This window comes from Pseudorca crassidens, chromosome 9 (genome assembly GCF_039906515.1).
Source record: "Pseudorca crassidens isolate mPseCra1 chromosome 9, mPseCra1.hap1, whole genome shotgun sequence".
In the NCBI taxonomy this organism is placed as follows: domain Eukaryota; kingdom Metazoa; phylum Chordata; class Mammalia; order Artiodactyla; family Delphinidae; genus Pseudorca; species Pseudorca crassidens.
Window position 1 is genome coordinate 37,559,777 of NC_090304.1, and position 23,145 is coordinate 37,582,921.

The 23,145-nt window shown below is 40.4% G+C and overlaps 1 protein-coding gene across 2 annotated transcripts; it reads left to right on the forward strand.

The window, feature by feature from the left end:
- The first annotated feature begins 1,517 nt into the window (after window positions 1–1,517).
- SPTY2D1 (SPT2 chromatin protein domain containing 1) lies at window positions 1,518–22,784 on the forward strand. 2 transcript variants are annotated; one of them, XM_067749665.1, is made up of 7 exons: window positions 1,518–1,750; window positions 9,179–9,267; window positions 11,892–12,006; window positions 13,237–14,934; window positions 16,795–16,966; window positions 18,427–18,504; window positions 19,463–22,784. In XM_067749665.1, exons 4-7 carry the CDS (start codon window positions 13,314–13,316, stop codon window positions 19,554–19,556), a joined length of 1,965 nt encoding a protein of 654 aa, XP_067605766.1. In that variant the 5' UTR covers window positions 1,518–1,750; window positions 9,179–9,267; window positions 11,892–12,006; window positions 13,237–13,313; the 3' UTR covers window positions 19,557–22,784. The 2 variants fall into 2 exon arrangements, with proteins under 2 accessions (XP_067605766.1, XP_067605764.1); XM_067749663.1 differs by lacking the exon at window positions 9,179–9,267 and having other exon boundaries at window positions 1,520–1,750.
- The last annotated feature ends 361 nt before the right edge of the window (window positions 22,785–23,145 follow it).

Below are 23,145 nucleotides of genomic sequence, written 5' to 3' on the forward strand. Positions count from 1 at the left end.
GATTCACTTTGTTATAATGCAGAAACTAACACACCATTGTAAAGCAATTATACTCCAATAAAGATGTTAAAAAAAAAAAAAGAAGCCAGGGTAACTCATAGCAGTCCTTTCAGACCACGATAGGACTAAGATTTTGGTCTTCATCCTAGGAACAATGGGAAACCATTGACTCTACCCGCTGAATAGAGAGAGAACCACTTGAAGGAACTTTTAAAATCTTAGTTTTAATTTTTAATAGATGAGGAACCTGACATCTGTTAGTTTTTTCAATATATTACACCCAAGATTCCATATAACTTACAATCCTTTGAGGGGGAAATATTTGTAGAGTTGGCCTCCGGCAAGTGTGAACTACTTAAAATAGATGGGTATGTATTTGAAAGGAACTATGGCATAAGTTACAGTATGCTATGCTGGGCTCCACAGAGGGCCTAAAATCATTGAGAACTACAGTTCTGCCATTGGACAAAGGCTTAATTTTGGTCTGTTGTTTGGGCAGCCTTAAATGGAGAAAGGTAGTTAGGGCCACACCTCAGCGTTAAACTTCGGTTGAAAAAGGAAGACAGAGAGGCTTTGCCTAATATTTTTAAACAGCTTTATTGAGATAAGTTACATACTGCAAAATTCACCTGTTTTAAGCGCACGATGATGTGCCATCAGCACATCCAGTTTTGGAGCATTAAAATCACACCAGAAAGATCCCTACTGTTTGTAGTCGACCCGGGCCTATTCTTACCCACAGCCCCAGGCCTGCCTAATTAGTGTATTTTACTGAGTAAAAACTACCCCAGATAACCTTAAGAGGAAATCTCGACTGGACTCCCAACGAATATGAATATGTACATATAAATATATGTACGTTTTGATCAGTGAGCCTAGTATATCCAGGCCTGGGGTGTATGTGAGAAATTCCTCCATTTACCCACTGAGCAAAATACACAGTTCGCTGCCCTACATGGGGCTTATTATCTGGATGAGGCACAAGCTGTAAGCGGGCGCCTCTATACACGGCACGCGTGCATGTGTGTAGGAGGTGAGCACACACGCCCTGTGCCAAGACGCTTTGAGTAATGTGTACCCAAGACAGACGACCAGTCGGGGCGGTTTGCGCCTGCGCAGCTTGGCGAGTGCCTACAAACGGGTAACTGAAACCCCCTGCTCGAGACCTGTCGGTTCTGCTGTTGGGACGCCGCCGTCTCAAACCTGAGCGTCCACCTGTGACACCCAGCGAACCCAGGCCTGGTAGGTAACCCCTCACCTCGCCCACCCTACCGAGGGCTCACAATGAGCATCATAATTGTCACGCCTCAAGCCAAGGCCCTCAGGGTAGCGATTCTCCCTTGGCCACACCCCACAGTTTACTAGGCCGAGTCTCATTGGTCGGTGAAGGGCTTAGTCCCGCCCCTTCGAGCCGACGCCAACAGCCACGTACTACGTTTCTACGTGTCTCGAGCCTGAAAGCGGAAGTTACGCCAAAGAATCGCGAGGGAAGCGGCGGACCTGGAAGGGTACTGGCCGCTGGAGGAAAGGGGGTGGGCAGACAGCTTTGGAAGGCTCCGGAAGTGGTTGTGCAGAGGAGGGGTGGGAGAGGGGTTGGTCAGGCAGTTCATTCGGATGTTGCTGGTCGCCTCGGTAAGGCGCAGATTCACTCTTCTCCGAGAGGCTGGCCCAGCCCTCCGCCTCGGCCAGAATGGACTTCAGGGAAGTTCTCCTGATAGCTTCCAAAGCACAAGGTGTCAACAACGTGCCGGTAAGTACCAGCCGGGGCGCGACTGTAGGAGATCCTGGACTTTCAGTTCCGAATGTGTGGCCCATGGAACTTCCAGGAATCCGTCTGTCGGCTCCGGGAAAGGAAAGACCTGGACGCCGTTTTTGTTTGTTGGTTGGTTGGTGGTTTTGTTTTTTTCTCTTGGACATGTACTTCTGAGTACTGGGGGTGAAGACGGGCTTGAGATGCGAGGCGGGAGCCTTCTGACGAGCGGCTTGTTTAGGCTGTTAACACCCTGCAACTTTGCGCTGGTGAGTAGAGCCATGCCTGGCACATAGTGGAATCTAGCGCTAGTAGTTTCTAGCTTCGGCGTAAACTTCAACCCAGAGGTTGGGGAGTTCAGGAATTTTAGGGACTTGGCCTGATAGCTTTTGAGGCGATTTCCCGCTGATCTTTGGGTCAAACGTTTTGTGATTTCCCAAAAAAGTTCTTTGACTTGTGGTCCCACCCACTCCCAACCAACCAGGTGATTGAATTATCACCTCCCAAGGCGGGAGTTGAGTGGATTCCACGAAATCCTTGGCCAACAGAATGAGTGAAATAGTTTCAGCTTCCATTTATTTGTGGTCTTCCAGATTTGTCTTTGTTTCAAATCTAGGTCCCATTTACTCACTAAGGTTTGCTAATTCGCTAATATTCGCAGAGCGGTGTAAGACTTTAAATGAGGTAGTGAGTGAGAGTGCCTGCTTTGCGGGGGTGTAGCTGTTTTGCATAAACTAATCATTTCTCTATCATCAGAGGGTACCACAGCCCAGCTGTAAACCGATAGATTGCATTGTGTTACCTGCAGTTTGAGCGATGAGGTGTAGAGCTCAAATGGCTCTCTTTTAAAGTCAATTCAACTGGACCTTATTGAGCTCTCACTATTCATTTCTTAGATTTTTGTATATTTGCAATATTTTTTTCCCTCCCCTGTGCTTTTCTTGTCTTTTGAGGCTGGCTCATTCTCTTTACTCTTTTGAAGATATTGATCTAAAAATAGTAAAATAACTGGTAAATAAAACTGATATTCATCAGCTTATTATATATATTCACATCCCATCCCAAATACTCCGAATGATCTTGAAGTTATGAAATCTTGAATGACAGAATTACTTTCTGCATCTGTAAATTTCCTAGACAAGTCGATATTGGATCTAGTAACATTCATATTTGCATAAATTAGGTCCATATCTCATTCTACATCTTACTCAATTTCAGTGGAGGTCAGAGATAGATAATACTAGCCCTGATGCCGAAGACTATTCTGTGGAAGAATCAGAACCAAGTTACTCGTTTCTTATTCTAAAAACCAATGGTTGCTGAGAGAAAAGTACATATTTCATAGAGCAGAAGTTTTCAAACTATGTCTGTATTTCAGAATATATATATTATCGATTTATCTATGATTGGAATAACAAAGATTGAAAGCAAAAAGGGAAATGGGTAAATTGGCGGTCATTTAAAATTTAATAGATGAACATAGGCATGTACTTCATGAAAGCATGCTTTTCCCTCCCACCCACCCCAAAAGCTAGTAAGCCTGGAAGTTTGATTTAGTTATCAGCATTATAACTCTTATCTTTTTACTTCAGATGAAAGTAAGTCACAGAAGAAACTATTGAGGAATAGAGCAAGATTGTATTTAATTTAATCCATTATCTTGTTTTTACTCGATTCATCTAATTATTTTAAGTTATTGAATATTTGCTTTATCAGCTCAAAGTAAAGCCTTTTAGAGCACACTATCACTTGTGAAATCTAACACGTATTGTACAGTGTAAGACTGTTACAAAGCAAGTATCCTTATAAGCCACCATCCAAGTCAAGAAAAACATTTCTGCACGGACACACACACACACACACACACACACACACACCCTGCTTGACAAAAACTTTATTGATTGAATTATGGTCTGAGAACCACAGAGGCTTTGCAGTAATTGCAGATAACTCCATCGCTCTCTAGTGCTTGGTTCATGTTTCTCTTTTAGCCATCTCTTCCCCCACCTTCCATTTGGATCCTATCGGAGCTGACTTTTGATTTCAGTCATCAAGTTCCTGTGTCACACCTTTGCTACAGAAAAGAAGTACACTAGCATTGATTGGACTAAAATCCAAGGGAGGCTAAAAGCTGAAACACCTGTACAGCCATTTGGAACTGTTTGCAGGGCTTTTATTTTTAAGGTGTGTCTACTATATCTGACTTGAAAAGCAATGAACAGTTCCCATTGAGACAGCTTTCTTTTACATTGTTTCTTTTTAAGAGAAATAGTTACCTTTATAATGTTTTAGTTAAAATAAAAGAAGGATTGCATCATGCCTAGAAATATTAGGCATGCTATCATTTCTCAGTGGAAAACTGAATACAAAAAAACAGCTGATCAAGGTGATGTAACCAGTCACTGTTATTAGCTCTGTTATTTTAAAGGAGGAAAGATATTTTTGGTAACCTTGCCCTTAATATTTTTCTCCCTGGGTTGCTCTAACAAAAACAAAGTGGTTGTCTTGTTTAGTATAATAGAAGAGCTTAGAATCTGGATTCTTACAGGTTACAAGTAACTATAATTGATGGCTTGTAGTGCATGAGGCAAGTTAAATGGTCTTTCTCACGATCAGTCTGAAAATCATCCCAGACAAGATACTGTAGCTCTGGTGTGACCCTCAGATCAAAAAGTAAGGGGAAGCCTTCATATAAGGATATAAGGATTTGGGGAGCTATAGACCCTTGAGGGTAAGAATATAGGTACTTTATAGTAGTAACATTTCCTTTTTTTTAAATTGAAGTATAGTTGACTTATATAAAATTATTATAAAATACAAGCTATATTCCTTGTGCTGGTTATATTTCCTTTTTTATTTTTAAAAAGCTTAAAATTTTTTTTAAATTATTATTGGAGTATAGTTGATTTACAATGTTGTGTTAGTTTCTGGTGAACAGTAAAGTGAAGCAGTTATACATATACATATATCCACTCTTTTTTAGATTCTTTTCCCATATAGGCCATTACAGAGTATTGAACAGTTCCCTGTGCTATACACAGTCGTTATTATCTATTTTATTAGATAATAAAAGGTCCTTATTATCTGTTTTATATATAGTAGTGTGTATATGTCAACCCCAATCTTCTGATTTATCCCTCCCCGCCCTTTCCTCTGGTAACCATAAGTTTGTTTTCTACATCTGTGACTCTATTTCTGTTTTGTAAATAAGTTCATTTGTACCATTTTTTTTTTAGAGTCCACGTATAAGCGATATCATATGATATTTGTCTTTCTCTGTCTGACTTCACTCAGTATGACAATCTCTAGGTCCATCCATGTCACTGCAAATAGCATTATTTTGTTCTTTTTTATGGCTGAGTAATATGCCACTGTATATATGTATCACATTTTTATCCACTCCTATGTCAGTGGACATTTAGGTTGCTTCCATGTCTTGGCTATTGTAAATAGTGCTGCAGTGAACATAGGTGTGCATGTGTCTTTTCGAATTATGGTTTTCTCCAGATATATGCCCAGGAGTGGGATTACTGGATCATATGGTCATTCTGTATTTAGTTTTTTAAGGAACCTTCATGCTGTCCTCCATAATGGTTGTACCAATTTACATTGCCATCAACAGTGAAGGAGGGTTCCGTTTTCTCCACACCCTCTCTAGCATTTATTGTTTGTAGATTTTTTGATGATGACCATTCTGTAGTTTTGATTTGCATTTCTCTAATAATTAGTGATGTTGAGCCTCTTTTCGTGTGCTTTTTGTCCATCTGTACTTCCTTTTAAAGAATAGTACAGGCCAACAAAAAAGTTTCTGCAGGCAGTCACTTTGTAGCCCTTGACGATAGTTGATTATAACTGGATTATTTCCCACTCTTAGATCTGAAGATGACTTTTGTAGTGCCTGGGGCAGCTTTAGATTTCTAGCCTGGAGCAGTACTTCTGAACTGGTGTTTTAGGGAAGGGGTCTTTTAGAAACTACTGCCCCACAGAGATTCTTTCTCTTCCCCATCACTACCTAGACAATCTCTTTATGAATAATAAGGATAAGAGTAACAACAATTAACATTTATAGTGCTTCCTTTGTGCCAGGCACTGTTCTAGGCACTTTTTGTATATTAATTAATTTAATCATCATAATAACTATATATGGAAGCTTGTTTTACAGATCAGGAAACTGAAGTCCAGGGAGATGAAGAAACGTTCCCAGAGTCACACAGCTAATAAGTGACAGGGTTAGTCATGGCAGAGCAGAGAATGTAGTCCAGGCAAACTGGCTTCAGAGATCTTGCTCTTAATCACCACCCTGTGTTGAATGAGGAGAGCCTTTTGGAAATGGAGTGGTGAGGAAGGTTGTCTTCTATAAAGCCTGAATCCATCTAGCTCCCTATCCCCAACTCCAGCCTAATATAGCCTTGGGCAGTAACCCTATTGTTTTTTTGATGACACTTCTCAGTGTACAGTAAAGTCTGATGGGAGAGAAATTTAAAGACCAAACTAACAGCATATGGAAACTGGAGGACAGAGATATACAGCCTGTTTGGGAGAGTGCCAGCATAGTTAACAGAAATAGAGTGAGGTTGAGGGAAAGTTCAGTGGTGGACCTGTTTGGGGTAATGGCACGATCTAAGAGGCAGGTAGAAATTAGGGAATGGCATTTAAGAATGAGGTTCGAGCTAGAGATGAAAATATTGGGGTTAGGTTAGAAGTGAAGCATGTTGTAGTGGGAACACTTTTGCCCCTGAGTCAGGAGACCTAGATTCTAATTCAGACACTGCTACAAATTGTGTGAGTGATAGACAGTAAATACACAGTTGTCTTTTGGGGGCCATTTCTAACATGAGGTTGGACCAGAGGCTCTGAGGTATCTATTTGATACTATTAATACATCTTATATAATCTGGTATATTTTTTAAACACAATAATAGTAAAATTTACATTTGACCCCATAGCAGTCTCGAATAGCATGCTTTTTGGTGGTTTTATTTTCACCCTCTTAGCTACCCAGCTAAGCAAGCCTAATGCAAATCAGTGGTTTTCCAGGCCTGCATTCATTCCCTGAGTATGATGTTTTGAGAGGATTGTAGAAGTTGTGCAGTCATTATTAAAGTTAAGGATAAATTCTTTTTTATTTTGGCTGCGTTGGGTCTTCGTTGCTGCGCGCAGGCTTTCTCTAGTTGCAGCGGGTGGGGGCTACTCTTCATTGCGGTGCGCGGGGCTTCTCATTGCGGTGGCTTCTCTTGTTGTGAAGCACAGGCTGTAGACGCACGGGCTTCATTAGTTGTGGCTCGCGGGCTCAGTAGTTGTGACTCGTGGGCTCTAGGGCGCAGGCTCAGTAGTTGTCACGCATGGACTTAGTTGCTCCATGGCATGTGGGATATTCCTGGACCAGGGCTTGAACCCATGTCCCCTGCATTGGCAGGCGGATTCTTTTCTTTTTTTTGCGGTACGCGGGCCTCTCACTGCTGTGGCCTCTCCCGTTGTGGAGCACAGGCTCCGGACGCGCAGGCTCAGCGGCCATGGCTCACAGGCCTAGCCACTCCAGGGCATGTGGGATCTTCCCGGACCGGGGCACAGACCCGCGTCCCCTGCATCGGCAGGCGGACTCTCAACCACTGCGCCAACAGGGAAGTCCTGGATATATTCTTTGAATATTTCTAACTCCTATTTGTAACCAATGATAAACCTCTAATTTATATAAAACCATCAGGAAATTTATATTTTCTACAATTACAACAATATATTATCTCCTGAGTAAAGAACAGCTTTCAAGAAGGAATTGACTATTGATTCTAATATAACATATTTGGTGAACATATATTTCCAGACTGAAAGCTCCTTATTTTCTTAATCTGACCATGACAGTATAGTTTCAATGCAAGGAACACATGTGTTTAAAAGTGACTTAATATTTTCTAGGTCACTTGGCTTCAGAATTACAAATATTGGCAAAATCTCTGATACTGTATTTCGATGGCATGAGCTTTCACTGTTGTGGATCGTTCACTGGGGCCCAGCAGAATGACTGAGTTGGCTTGCAGTATAATAAAATGGATACACTTAGGATAAAAGAAACTCTTGTCCAGCTGCTTTTCATGAAGCTCAAACAATGAAGCAGCCTGGTGCCTTGAGTCAGATACAGAATTGGTGGATGCATCTTGATGTGTTGCTGCTAGAGCTAAATGTGACCATCTGATGTGGGAGAAAGTGCAGACAGTTCTCCTGCCTTATTAAATGGAATATAATGTAATCCCAGCCTGAAGCTTTCTTTTCAACACATGGTTCTCTGCTGGGCACCTCTGTGGGGGAAGGAGACTGTCTAATAAAATATTCTGTTACAGCAAATCTTCTAATACCAGGGTCTGACTGCAACCCCTTTTTCAAAAGTCTAGCCAGCTCAATGTTAGGAACGTCTATAGTGATAGACCTAAGAGAAAGGAAAATACACGTTCACAGAAAAACTTGTACACAGATGTTCACAGCAGCATTATTCATAATAGCCAAAAAGTGGAAACAATCTAAATATCCATTAACTGATGATTAGATAAATGTGGTATATCCATACAATGAAAAATTATTCATCCATAAAAGCAATGAAGTACTGACTATGTTACAACATGAACCTTGAAAACATTATGCTAAGTGAAAGTAGTAAGATAGGAAAGACCACTGTAGCAGTCAGGCTTCTCCAGAAAAACAGAACCAGTAGGATATGTCTTAGGGAATTGGCTCATGTGGTTGTGGGGGCTGGCAAGTCTGGAATGTGTTGGGCAGGCTGGCGCTCAGGCTGGAGCTACTGCTGTCGGAAGTGGGGTGGTGAGGAAGGTTGCCGTCTGTAAAGCTCGAATCCATCTAGCTCCCTACTCCGGCTCTCCAACTCCAGCCTAATAAAGCCTTGGGTAGTAACCCTGTTGGTGTTTTGATGACACTTGTAAGTGTTCAGTAAAATCTGATGAGAGAGAGTTTCACGTAGAAATTCTGGAGCAGATGAAGAAAAAAAAGTTTTTTTAATTGAAAAATCTTACCTACTTTGTATAATCAATTATCTACATAATCATTTACCTACGGCTTCTAAATTTTACCTTATTTTATGATGCATCTCAGTCACTATGTAATGGTACACTAGGTGCATGATTTCATTTATATGAAATGTCCAGAACTGGCAAATCATAGAAACAGAAAGTAGATTAGTGGCTGCCAGGGGCATAGGTGAAGGGGGAATGGGGAATGATTGCTGAAGGGTAAGGGATTTCTTTTTCAGAAGGTGAAAATGTTCTGGAATCAGATAGTGGTGATGGTTGTACAACTCTATGAATATAGTCATACATATTAAATGGGTGGATTTTATCGTATGTGAATTAAATCTCATTAAAAATGTTAAAAAAGAAGATCATTATTATCTCTGGAGACCCAACCCTTTTTTTTTCTCCCCAGATTTCTAGGTTTTGATCTCAACTTTGCCTAAGAGAATATTTTAATACTCTCCTGGTATCTGCTTTTGAGTGCATCAAGCTACAGAGGATGTAAGAAACTATTAATTATGACTCAGCTCGTGTCAGTAAATAAGATTAAGCCTCATCAAGTAGGACCTTGTCCTACTTAAATTGTTTCCCAGCAGGCCCGCAAAGTAAGACGTCGTATAGATTTATTGAATTCCTTCTCCATCATACGGACAGGACAAGGACAGCAAAATTGTTGGGTTAAATGTGAGGCCAGCTTAATAAGTATCCTTAAGGGATACTTAGCAGTGTTTAAAAACAAAAGCTGAATTTGAAATTGGCATGTGAATTGATGAAAATAGGTGTATACTTTGAAAAAAGCTCAAAGTAGTCTTTGGGATTCTTTCCTGAGTGAATCCGAGTTCCTGAACCCCCTCCCTTGTTTCTTTATTGTGTTCTGCCTTTCTTGTGCTTATGTTTCCCAGTCGGTGTTTCCCAAAGTGCAGTACACGTAGCTTTGGCTGTACCATGATTTTAGGTGATACATAAATACGTTTTATTCTCATAGTTGCATTTTTTTAAGTTATATATTTTGATAGGATTTGGAAAAATATAACTAAAATTCAAGCCTGTCATTTTATGGGTATTATTGCTTGAGGTAAAGCTGTAGTAATAAGTCATGGTGTTTGATCTACATGTTTTCTTAAAATTAGTAAATAATAATACAAGTGGTATACTATAAAAGGGCAAAAATCATGAAGGTGATATGCGAATGATTGAAGCTTAGTAAACAAGGCATTAAACTGCCCCATTGACACTGTGGTTTTCTCGTTCAGTGCTTGTATTCAGTCAAGAGTAGCTTTTCTGCTAGTCATATCTCATTACCTACCTCTTTAAGTCCCAGGATAGGAAGAAAGATGTCTACCCTGAAATCAAATTAGGAAGTGCTCACTTGCTGCTGTCATACCTAGGTAACAAACCAATCCTATTTTAAATAATTAACACTAATGTGTATATTGGCATTTTGGGGTAGGGGGAGCCCTGTGTAAGCTCTGATTTGGCAGGTGAATCTCTGGGCTATGTAGTTGGCAGGGACAGAAAAATCTTGAGCCTTGGCAACACAAATCCACCCTTCCTCTTCTCACATATCTACTTGATGGGATGGGGTAGAGTGAGTGTGTGCCTCTGCTTATGAGTCTATGTGTCTTATGCAACTTGAATCATCTTCATGGTAGCACTTCTGTTAAGAAAACGTGAGTTTCCTGTGGATAAGGCCTATGTTTGAGGTTCTTGTAAACCATGATAAATTTTATGTATCTAGTTAGGTAAGCAATATTCTTTTTCTCCTGTTTTCCTTTCCCTTTCCTTTCTCCTTTACATATTGGGTCGCAATCCACTATGGAAAGGATTGCAACTAAATTTGCAAAGATATGGACTTCTTAAAGGATTTTATTATGACAGCCAAGGGGACTGGGAAAGGAATCTGGATGCTCTCTTTTGGAATTTCTCTCTATGTGGGATGTGTCAGGTCTCAAGCATTGCTATCACGTAGGATTTTCAGGTTGGATTAGGGCCTGCTTCCTTGGCCAGCTGCTTTGTTGGTAGACTAACTTAGCTGGAACTTCCGGCCTGTTTCAGGATGCCTTCTATTTGGCAGCTGTGTAGTAAGCATGAGTCCTTTGGCTTTCCTCCAGGAATTTCATACACATTTTGGGAGTCACTTTTTTGGTTCCTAAGTAGCTCAATTTGTTCTCATAGGTTAGTGTTTCTTAACTAGCACAGCAACAGGTTGAGTGGATAAGAATGTCATCTGCCTAAGATGAAAGAAGGAGGGCATTAAAAAATTCTTATTTCCTAGCCCTTAAATTTAATTTGGAATGGTCCTAGAGATTAATCATCCTGGTCTGAGTTATTAGCTCTGTTTATCATACTTCTCTAACAATAAAATAAAAGGAAATATTTTTCCTTTTATAGTTTAAGTGAACATTATTCTAGTTTTAGTCATTTCCCAATGCAGTTAGATAAAAATCAAAGCCCTGAGAAATACCATCTGTTCCAGGATAATGTTAGTACTTTTTGGGTGACATGGAAACCTGTCTAAAAGGGTTTGTGTGGCAAATTAATATTTTTTAACGAACATAGAGCTGCACTTAAAGGTTACGGAGACTTGGGCCCTTCTTGCTGCTTAAATTTCTTTGAAATGCTTTTTGGCTATGGCTGGCCACCAGCTTTGCCCATGGTCAAAGTAGAATCTCATTATTTCATGTTGAAAGCAAAGTAACCTATGAAGCAGCTATGAAAATCATCTGGAGTAGGGTACTCAGGAGGAAGACAGTTGTGATAGTAGTTTTCTCTGTTTGGAAAGTTCTGAAGAAGGCTAAGCTTTTAAATCAGAATTCTAAAGCACTCAATCTGTTTTAGTGGTGATTTTTTTCAGTTCCCCCAGGCCAGGTATCTTTTTGGGAAAATAGCCTGAAAATAGTGTTTCTCTCAATTGTTCATTTATGTATTATTGAGGATGTTGAAAGAAACTCTGCACCTAAAAATAGTCATGTATAATCATATTTAGCCTGAAATTTTATAGCTAAGTTTTCATGTGGGTTATGTGATCTCTTAATTATTCAGAATAGATTTTTCAGTCAACATTTAAACCTCTCTATTGCTTCAAAGTTAATTGTGTATAACTTTTCCTCTGTTCTTATTTTTAGAAAAGATACAGTTTGGCAGTGGGGCCTCCCAAAAAAGACCCGAAAGTTAAGGGTGTCCAGTCGGCAGCTGTCCAGGCTTTTCTCAGAAGAAGAGAAGAAGAGCTCAGGAAAAAAGGTATGAATCTATAGCCTTATTCTCAATTTTAAAGTCTTCTGTCTTCACAACTAGCTTGTACCTAACCAGTGGATGTTTGTAATGTCATAACAGGCTGATGGATTTGTTGTGTGTGTCTGAGTCAGCTGTATTTATAGCATTACGTATATTCTAATGTTGATCATTTGTATGGATGTTATCTTTTATTTCCTCTTAAATTAAAAGCTTTTTGGGTATAGTGACCATATCTTCTAATTGGCCATATTGGCTCTCCAGTAAGAACTCCATTCTTTGACCTTGGTTCTTTTCCTGTTTGTTTGTTTGATTTTTGGCTGTACCATATGACTTGTGGGATCTTAGCTTCCTGACCAGGGATTGAACCCGGGACCACGGCAGTGAAAGCACTGAGTCCTAACCATTGGACAACCAGGGAACTCCCCCTTGACCTTGGTTCTGAATCTGCTTCTACCTACTTTGTATTTTAATTTTTAAAAATATGTTATTAAGAGTGCTATCTAGCGACTTCCCTGGTGGCGCGGTGGTTGGGAGTCCGCCTGCCAATGCAGGGGACACGGGTTCCAGCCCTGCTCCAGGAGGGTCCCACATAGTCATGGAGTGGCTAAGCCCGTGTGCCACAAGTGCTGAGGCCCGCACACCTGGAGCCCATGCTCTGCAACAAGAGAAGCCACCGCAATGAGAAGCCTGTGCACAGCAGTGAAGAATGGCCCCCACTCGCCGCAACTGGAGAGGGCCCGCGCACAGCAACGAAGACCCAACGCAGCCGAAAAGATTAAAAAAATAAATAAGAGTGCTACCTAAAAGGTTAAAATAGGGACACTTTTGTAAAACGAGTAAACTCAAGCAGTAGGTTTACTTTATGCAAATGACAAGGAAACTAATTCAGTAAGTTTAAGTATCCACTGATTCATAATTAATAACAACTGTTAAGTGGGTACGAATATTCTCTTAACTTGGTATATTTATTTGGTATGAACTATTTTCTATATTTAAAGCTAAAAGCCAAGACTCTCCCTTGCTTAGTCATATAGAAAAACCCATATGTGACCCACTCATTATGTAAAGATGACTCAAATTGATACTTGTTTAATGACTTCCTCATTTGATTCTTAGATGTCTTCAAACTTCTTCAAACTGTAACTTGAATGTTGCTTGGTTTTGGCCACCTACTGATTTCAGATAAACATACTGTTATCGAGACCCTGAAATAATATGTTGTTTTGCCTCTTTTAGCGTTGGAAGAGAAAAGGAGAAAAGAAGAACTAGTGAAAAAGCGAATTGAGCTAAAACATGACAAGAAAGCAAGAGCTATGGCCAAGAGGACAAAGGATAATTTCCATGGTTACAATGGGATTCCTGTTGAGGAGAAGTCAAAGAAGAGGCAGGCAATGCAAACCCACACTAGCCAGGGAACAGACCAAGAGTTTGAGATGGAGGAAGAGGATGAATTCTTAGAATACAATCAAGCAGAGTCAGAGCAAGAGTATGAGGAAGAGCAAGAACCTCCCAAAGTTGAGAGCAAGCCAAAGGTCCCCCTTAAAAGTGCCCCACCACTCATGAACTTCAATGATCTACTCAGGCTGGCCGAGAAAAAGCAGTACGAACCGGTGGAGATAAAGGTAGTGAAGAAGACAGAAGAGCGGCCTATGACTGCAGAAGAACTTAGGGAGCGAGAATTCCTTGAACAAAAGCGGAGGAAAAGGAAAGCTGAGATAGATGCAGGATTACCACCAACCAGAAAAGTACCCTCTCAGAAAGAAAGTGTGGGCACAAAACTTAGCAAAGGTTCCGGAGACACGCATCCTTCTTCCAAGGGTACTCCCCTTCCTTATGCTGAGAAGAAATCCAGACCCAGCACATCTAATGAGAAACACTTGCGTTTATCTTCATCCAAATCCATGCCAGGAGAAAGGACCAAAGTAGTATCTGGCAATTGCGCCCAACCCTTGCCTTGTGAGGGCCGTGACAGACCTGTTTTCAATGGGGCTGGAAAGCCCCACTCCAGCACCTGTTCACCAGGTATCCCAAAGACTTCTGCTAAAGGGACTCCAAAATCTGCTACTGAGCACAAAGCCAAAAAATCTCCTCATCCTAGCCGTTCCAGGCCTGGACCCATGGTCACCCCACACAATAAGGCCAAGAGTCCAGGTGTCAGGCAGCCAGGCAGCAGCTCCAGCTCGGCCCCTGGGAGGCCTAGCACAGGAACTGCTCAGCCCACAGTTAGTTCTGGCCCCGTGCCCAGGCGCCAGAATGGCAGCTCCAACTCAGGACCCGAGCGATCAGTCAGTGGGACCAGGAAGCCAACCAGTGACTTAAATCCCCCAGGACGGACAGTCAGTGGTACAAGTGGCCTTGGTCGACCTGCAGGCAGTTCAGGTTGCCCTGGGCGACCTACCAGTGGCTCCGGTGGTTCTGGGCGGCCTGTGGGCAGCTCTGGTGGCCTTGGGCGGCCTATGGGCAGCTCTGGTGGCCCTGGACGGCCTGTGGGCAGCTCTGGTGGCCCTGGGCGGCCTGTGGGCAGCTCTGGTGGCCCTGGGCGGCCTGTGGGCAGCTCTGGTGGCCCTGGGCGGCCTGTGGGCAGCTCTGGTGGCCCTGGGCGGCCTGTGGGCAGCTCTGGTGGCCCTGGGCGGCCTGTGAGCGGTCCACATGACATTCGACGACCAGTGAGTGGCTCAGGGGCCCCTAGGCGGTCAGTCAATGGCCCTGGCCAATCAGTAGTTCCAGCTGGACGAATTGTCAGCAGTTCAGGCCCTGGTAGACCAGTGAGCAGCTTTGGACCTGGGCGAACAGTTAGTACCTCAGGTCCCTCTCTGAAGCCCAAATGCACTGTTGTCTCAGAAACGATTTCTTCCAAGAATATAATCAGCCGATCCAGCAATGGACAGATGAATGGAATGAAGCCTGCCTTATCTGGCTACAGATCTGCCCAAGGTAAAATTTCCCCTCCCCCTAAAAGTATTTATTTGTCACTAGGAAATTGGAAAGAATATTTTGTTTTATATAACCAAAGAGCCTCTGAACTCTTCTATGTGCTTTCAAATGTATTCTTGTGTTGATAGAATCCTGATGTTTTGTCTGTCCTATGCCAGAGAGTTCCTTTAGTAACCATGGCTTGGAAAAGTCTCTAGAAAGAGACTTATCTAGGGCCTTCTGTGTTTACTCCTGTAATGTCTCCAAGTGCAGTAAACTTAGCTATGGGGTTTGTAAGACAGGGTGAGTGTATATGCCTTTTGTGGTTCAATGAATGAGTTCATCTTTACCTCTTCATGAAGACTATGGACACCTGTCTTCAAGGACTGGCGTGTATTTGTAAGCTTGAAGCCTTTTGTTGCATTATTTGTCCATTAAATATTTGTTAAGCACCCACTATGTGCCAGGAACTATTTTAGGTGGCCTTGTGTTTCTGCTCCTTACAGTGGCCCTAGCTACCAGTCCTGTAGGATTCTGCCGTCCCAAGGTATGGGATCATTGGTGGTACCTACTAACTGCTAGGTCAGAGTTTCTACACAGTATTAAGGATTTGTTGAAGCACTTGTTAGGCACCATGGAGAATATAAAAAGAAACAAAAGATGAGATTCCATAGTTTAAACTACCTAATTCAGTCAAAACATTGGTTCTTAACCAAAGACAACTTTGGTCCCCAGTGAACATTTGGCAATGTCTGGAGACATTTTTGATTGACACAACTGGGGATGGGATGCTACTGGCATCTAGTAGATGGAGGCCAGGCTGATATCCTACACTGCACAGGACAGCTTCCTGACAACCAAGAAATATCTGGCCCAAAATGTCAGAGTGCTAAAGTTAAAGAAACTCCGAGCTAAGGAGACAAGCCACGCATATTAAAAACAACTGTAGAACAACAAAGGGAGTGTCTGTAATCAAGGACTAGAAAGCAGTTTTTCCCAGATACTGGTCTATTGATCAGTGCCTGTCTTTTGCAGAATTTTTAATCAGTCTGTTGACAAAATGACAGAAATTAGGATGATGCAGTGAGTTTTTCCTTAAAGTCAGACTTGCTCAGTTTGAACAATTATCCATATCTGAGAATCTGTCATACTTCATTGGACTTTTTAAAACTTTAATGGAATTATGGTGATAATAGATGGTAGATTGTTACCTTTGGCATCTTTTCTTGGCATGAGTAAAATTAGTGATCCTTTAGTGATTTGTAATTTTTTTTAAAGAAATTGTACTAGTCTTTTAAATCCAAAAGAGTAGGAACTACTAAGCTAGAAAATTTAACAGTTCTAATAAGCCCTGGGATAGACAGGAATTCTATTACTTGTGGGTACCATGAAGCAACAGGGATGATGTAGTAATGAGTTCATGCTGGGGACCAGTTGGTGGCTCTGGTTGGTTGGTTGGTTTATGGCTGCGTTGGGTCTTCGTTGCTGTGCGCGGGCTTTCTCTAGTTGTGCTGAGCAGGGACTACTCTTAGTTGCAGCGTGCGGGCTTCTCATTGTGGTGGCTTCTCTTGTTGCTGAGCACAGGCTCTAGGTGCGCGGGCTTCAGTAGTTGTGGCTTGCAGGCTCTAGAGTACAGGTTCAGCAGTTGTGGCGCACTGCTTAGTTGCTCCGTGGCATGTGGGATCTTCCCAGACCAGGGCTTGAACCCGTGTCTCCTGCATTGGCAGGCGGATTCTTAACCACTGTGCCACCAGGGAAGACCCTGGCTCTGGTTTTCGAGGCTACCATCTTAATGAGTTCTTAAAATCTCAGCTTACATAGGACTTTGTTGGGACTACTAAGTTTTAATGATCTTATAAATAATGGCTTTTCTATTCTTAGGTCCTCAAAGGCTTCCCTTCCCTGGTAGTTACAAAAGGCAGCGAGAATATGAAGAGGAGGAAGATGATGATGAATATGACTCTGAAATGGAAGATTTTATTGAAGATGAAGGAGAACCTCAGGAAGAAATATCCAAGCACATTCGAGAAATCTTTGGCTATGACCGAAAAAAGTAAGGCTAAAGAAGATTTAGATATATATACTTTTTATTTTGAATAATCCCATGCTATGGGGAAAAAAAATAAACATTAATAGTAGAGGCATTGAATACAATTCTTAATTAGGAATCCTTGCATGGTTGTTTAGATTTACTTTTTTGGCACTTAATATTTAAGAATTAATGCAGAATTATTTGTGTAGTTACTTGTATGAGGGCCAAAAAATATCCCTTTTTAACTGTTCTCCTTATAAGATATATATTTAATGAGAGTGAAGCAGCATGGTGTAGTAGAAATGGATTGGCTTTGAAATCAGAAAGCCATCCACAGAGCTATGTTGAAAGCCAGTTTGATCTGACACCTGCTTTTCTTTGATGTAAAAAACTTTGCTACTCAAAAGTGTGGTCCCTGAACAGCAAGCAGTGTGGGACCAACAACATTGACGTCACCCGGGAACTTGTTAGAAATGCAGGCTTTCAGGCCCCACCTTAGATCTGAATCCAGATCAGCTTTATAAGGTTCCCAAGTGATTCACATGCACATTAAAGTTAGAGAAGCACTGATATAGAGCAAAGCTCGGGGTTTGAATGGAAGTTCCACAGCTTACTAGCTGGGTAAACTTGAGTAAGTTATTTTTTAAATGACATTTGGGAGGATTAAATGAGGTAGTATACAATTGACCTGTGAACAATATAGGGGTTAGGTAAAATCCATAAGTAACTTATAGTCAGCCCTCCGTATATATGGTTCCTCTGTGTACCAGTTCCTCCCTATCTGTGGTAACCACATGTGTAGATTCAACCAGTCATGGATTGTGTAGCACTGTAGTATGAAAAAAAATTCTCATGTAAGAGGACCCATGCAGTTCAAATCCATGTTGTTCAAGGGCCAACTGTATAAGTAAATCTGTCAGCACTTGCCCTCTCCTTTGAAGTCATGGATATTAGAAGGCAATAGTAAGAAAAGGTCTTTAAAAAAAATTTAGCAGAAGAAAGAACTGGATTAAAAATAAGATCTAAAAACCTAATCTTAGTAGTGTCATAAGTTAGCTATATGCTTTTGGTCAAGCTGTTATCTGCCTCAATCTCTGTTCTGAATCCATGAAACTCAAAGAGATTAATATATATATAATAATTTTCATATATATTGTGCTTTCATGATTTTAATATAAACTGTCATGTAAATAGAGGTGAGTGAGTTGAGCAAACGTTGTTGGATTGGTACTTTGATCAAAATTAGATTCAGGAATAGTTGCCTTCTGGAAATATTAAGGGGTCATTTAATTTGTCTTTACTTTAGAATCTCCCCTTTACCCAACCTCTGCCCACCTCACTGTCTGCCAAACAAGGAGGAATAATCCTAAATGTATGTTTGATTTAGTTATAACGATGTTGATTTTAAAAACAGGAGGATGTAGTTCCTTTAGAAAATTGGGTTTTTCTTTTTTTTAACAACTTTGATTTTCTCTTATCAGATACAAAGATGAAAGCGATTATGCCTTACGTTACATGGAGAGTAGTTGGAAAGAGCAGCAGAAGGAAGAAGCAAAGAGGTAAGCACAGATGTAACACGTTTGTGCAGAAATGTCCTAAAACTTCTTTTCTGTTCCCTCCTTCAGTTGCATCATTGGGAGCAGGGGCTTTGGGCCATGCTGTTTGAATTCCAATCCTACTTACTTGCTGTGGGGCTTTAGACAAATTCCTTAGCCTTTTAAATCTGTTTTCCCATTTGTAAACTGAGAATATACTGTTTTCATTCATTGAGGTTTTGTGAGGATTAAGATAATGTGTACAAGTTGCCCAGTGCAGTGACTCACCCATGTAGGCACACAATAAATGCTAGAGGCCTCCCCTGATCCCATTGTAGCATGTTATTTTTCTTTCCCCATCCTTAATTCCCTTTCCACATCAGATACATCTCAGTCTTGCTAACCTGTACCACCGCTGGCCTCAAGGACCTGTTGAGGAATATGAAATTCCCTATGTCTGATTCCTGTTTGGCCACCTGATATCAAATAAATGATCATTTCTTGCGTAGGGGTAATAAATGATTACTTTGTGTATAATGTTAACTTGGTGAAATAATTCACCTCATTCTCAGCTCAGAATATTAAACCTCTTTCTCCCTCTTGCCGTCCCTCCTCTAACTAGATAAAATATCAAACTAAAGTGTTGGGAAGGGAAAAGAAAAGAATGTTATTTATTGAATAAATGTTTCTTGTTCTTTATTTTTTAAAGCTGATGAGATGGTTTATATTTATTACTGTAATGGGAATATTAAGGTGTTGAGGTTACATGTAAGGTCTTTTTTCCACTATAACTTGAGGCAGTGGCAGTGGCTCCTGGTAAAAATATTCCTGCTTAGTCTGTTTTCAGTGGTAAAGGCTTGAGGCATTTTGAGTGCATCAGCACATTCCATGTAAGCTCCCAGTTGAAATTTCATTTTTGCTTTTTTAAAGAGAGTGGTAATTTCATGTATATTGATAAATACCCCCTTTTTTTCCCTGACAGTTTAAGACTAGGTATGCAAGAAGATTTAGACGAAATGAGACGTGAAGAAGAAGAAATGAGACGTCGAAAGGCCAAGAAGCTGAAGAAGCATTAGCTGCTGCTTTTATTTATTTTTGTGAAATTCTGAAAACAGTCTGCTGCAAGGAAGTCCTGCCTTCAGACTGAAGAAGCCCCTTATTTTAGAATTCTACTTGGGTACTCAAGGAGAAGGAATGCATACTGTCATCTATCTGCAGGCTGTCGTTAGAGCATAAAGTATTTTCAGATACTTTCCAGTGTGAAATCTGTAATGCAGATGACATAACACCCAGTGAGTGCTCTTACGAAGCTAACTGTTCACAGGTGCCACCCTTGATCCTGATGAGCTATGCACTCTCATGTGGGGCCGCTCACAAGTCAGCCAATCTTACGTTATTCCTTTGCTACTCTAAAAGGAAAAAACAAAAGGATTGCTCCTTTACTTCCGTAATTCTGCTGATGTGTGAGTACGGCACTGCCTGGCTGCCAATCAAATCTATTTTGTCTTGATGAGGAAACTGGCCCTTGCATTAATGCTGCCAGCAATAAAGTGACCTGTCCTAACCTATATGTTTGGATTGAGAACTTGAAAATGTAGAGTAGCTGTTATAATTATATGGATGTCATTTCTGTGACTTTGAAGTAAAAAGTAGAATAAATTGTATTCTGCATTATTCATGGATTGGATGCTGAGCATTCTTATTCACTAATTTAGGTGATCAGGCAATTAACAAAAATTTTTCCAAGTTAAAATACAAGTTATGCCATTTTATATAAGAATATTCTTTTCCAGGGTTTACTTTCAGATTTATTGTTACGTTGGCTTTAGTGTAAAATAGACAAGGTCACTGTGCTGTTTGATTTTTATCTAAAAATTTCATTTTTATATCGAAGAAAAAATACTTATTTTATTCAAACATTAGATTTGGAAGAGTAATAATAGTTTAAAAAATAAGGAAGTGACATGTGAGGCTCCCCTCCTCCCCGTTCCGCTCCCCCATTATAGAGATATTTTGGAATCCAAGGTGCCCTGGACCTTTGCATGTTAATGACTGTGTATTTTTATCTTAAATTCTTTAGTGATTAATGGTAAAAAACCAAAAACTAAATTCATGTGTATCAAGACCACCACCTTCTCTCTTTGCCCATATTGCACTTTTATTTCAAACTATGCACTGTGAAGAGATTTTTTTCCCATGTGGAAAGGATGTTCCCTGTTACTGGTATTTACTAGGCTGTGGAACTTCTTCATTCTCACCTTTCTTCAAGTCATATCTATAGACTTGTTATATCTCTTAAGCCTCAAGTCCAAGCACTTCCAATCGGGCTGACCTAGGTTCTGGCTGGAGAGAAGCCAAGTCTCAAGTAAAGTCAGCAACAGAAAATGAGGTATGATGATGCCAGAGAGCATTTGTCCTTGACTCTGAGGGTTAGGGACAGTGGGACATAAGCTTGTAGAACAATTCTGTAATAAACATTGTGGCTATCTTAAGCCATTGACTGGTGGGGATTAGGAAGTAGGTGAGGTTATCCTACAAGAATCCTTACTCTTCAACAGGTCTAAAAGTTGTTTTTGTATATTCTTTTTTATCCGTAAAGCTTTCTTTATTCTCAACTTTGGGTGTTATAGATTATCACTATTAGCCTTCCTTAATGGGATGACCCATCCTTAATGGGAATACCAGTCCTTTTAAGACTTTTGACTCATCTTGAATTGAGTTTCAAACTTTAAAAATGCAAGAACTTAATTTTGAGGTTGAATCCTATGAAAGGTGTCTTCATCACTAGGAATAACACCCTTCTAATGATCACATAGAACCGTTAAACACTGGTGGCAGAAAAGCCTATTGACTACCAATCTCAAATACCTTCAGTGAAACTGATTCAAGGGTAGTGTGATATTCCATGTAATAAAACAGGTTTGGAACATTATTTCTTTTGCTGTCACTTATGTGATTTTTTTTTTCCCCTTCAAAAGTTTGCTTGAATATATTTTTTTCACTATTCAGACTCGTTGAAATCGGTAGTTGCGATCAAGTGCTTGTCACAGCTGAAAGATTTCTGGTGGCTTAAAGCTTACTAGCACTTTACTCAATGACATTGTGCAGTTATTTGTACAGAAAGGCACCATTGTGCTAGCTAAAAGTTCCAGAACTTGGTAGAAAAAGTCAGGTTGTGTCCTTATGTGTCATCACCTCTGGGTGCATTTCTCCTTCTATAATACAGCTGTTCATTTCAGTTTTCTTCAGCATCAGCATTACAAAAGGGCACTCCTGTAGCTCATTAGGAAAAAAAAGGTTCTGAATCTTTTAATCTTAGCCTTGTTTCCAAATCCTGTCTTCCATTTTGTTCTGCACCTCCTGACCACTCTTACAAAAAGCTCACAAACCTTTGAAGAAACTGGAATAGGCTGTTATTTTATCAAGTTTACAAATTAAGTGCTTGATTTTTAATGTGTCCTCTACTGTTTTGATTTTCAGATTTTATTAATATTTGAAGATGTGCCTTTTATTGGATAATGTTAAGTCATGAATGTAGTAATGTTATTTCAGTATTGTAATAATGTTACATGATCATGGATGCGGCATCCTCAAATACGATGTGAAGGGAAAGTAGTTTTCATAAAACTCATATAGCTCTGATTGCACAGTCCCACTTGCTTTAGGTATTGCTATGTCAAAGCAGGGGGGACTTTCTTTAAAGGCTACTTTCAGAACTTGTCTTTGTATTTTCTCTAAACTGTAAATGCAATTATGTCCATTTGGAGGCCAGGGTTACGACATGTCAGGCAGCCTTACATGTGTGCCGTGAGAAGGTTCAAAGACTGTTAACAAGAAAGTCTATGGGAACTCGAAATTTCATTTTTTAATGTAATCCCCAAGATCTTTTCCAAGAAATACTGTTTTGTATTTTATAACTTAAAAGCAGCTGTTAGTACATTTCTGAGATATAGCAGGAGACCAAAACATGTTTGGAAAGAGAATAAATATATGAAGAGAGACTGGTTGTATTATTTTCAATGTGCTGAATATATTAGACTACTATTTATTTTGTGAATGGATGTGATGAAATAAATATTCAGGTGTTTAGTGTATGATTAAGAGTGGAATATAGATGTCTTTGGAGTTATTAAATCCATGTCTTTTACATAATGGACAAATCAAGTTTAAAGAAACATTTACATAGCATAGCTTGTTTTCTGGTGCTGTTGACCTGCAAGAGAATCTACTTTTGCATATACAGATAAAAGTTTTGCAATTTATGTATAAAAGATATTGTAGGCATTAAAAATATTTTATTGATATTTTCACTGGTTTGCATTTATTTACTAAAACTCATATTCCTTATTTCATCACCCTGAACATTATTCCAGCTAGAAACCCCAGTAGACTCATCAGACTTCAGAGATGGGGTTTACCTCCTTACACACACCTCTGTTCCTTCTCCCTTACACATTCCCGTCTGCTCAGCCCCTGCCACTGACACCTCTCCCCTCTTGCACCACCAGCTTAGAGAACTATTCTGGTATCAGACACCCAAGTTAGGAGAACTGTTTGGAGGTATAGTCGGGGAACAAGGGAAGAAGAAGAACTGGGTATATAGTTCCTCTTTTCAAGAAATTGAGTGGTTCTAATCCCCTATAATACAAAGAGCCTGAGATAGCT

Excerpts from the sequence above, each read along its gene's own strand:
- SPTY2D1 (XM_067749663.1), top strand. The coding sequence starts at position 1,691 with ATGGACTTCAGGGAAGTTCTCCTGATAGCTTCCAAAGCACAAGGTGTC. Across the intron at positions 1,751-11,891 it reads AAGGTGTCAACAACGTGCCG|AAAAGATACAGTTTGGCAGT; the intron begins GTAAGTACCAGC and ends TCTTATTTTTAG. Across the intron at positions 18,505-19,462 it reads CAGAAGGAAGAAGCAAAGAG|TTTAAGACTAGGTATGCAAG; the intron begins GTAAGCACAGAT and ends TTTCCCTGACAG.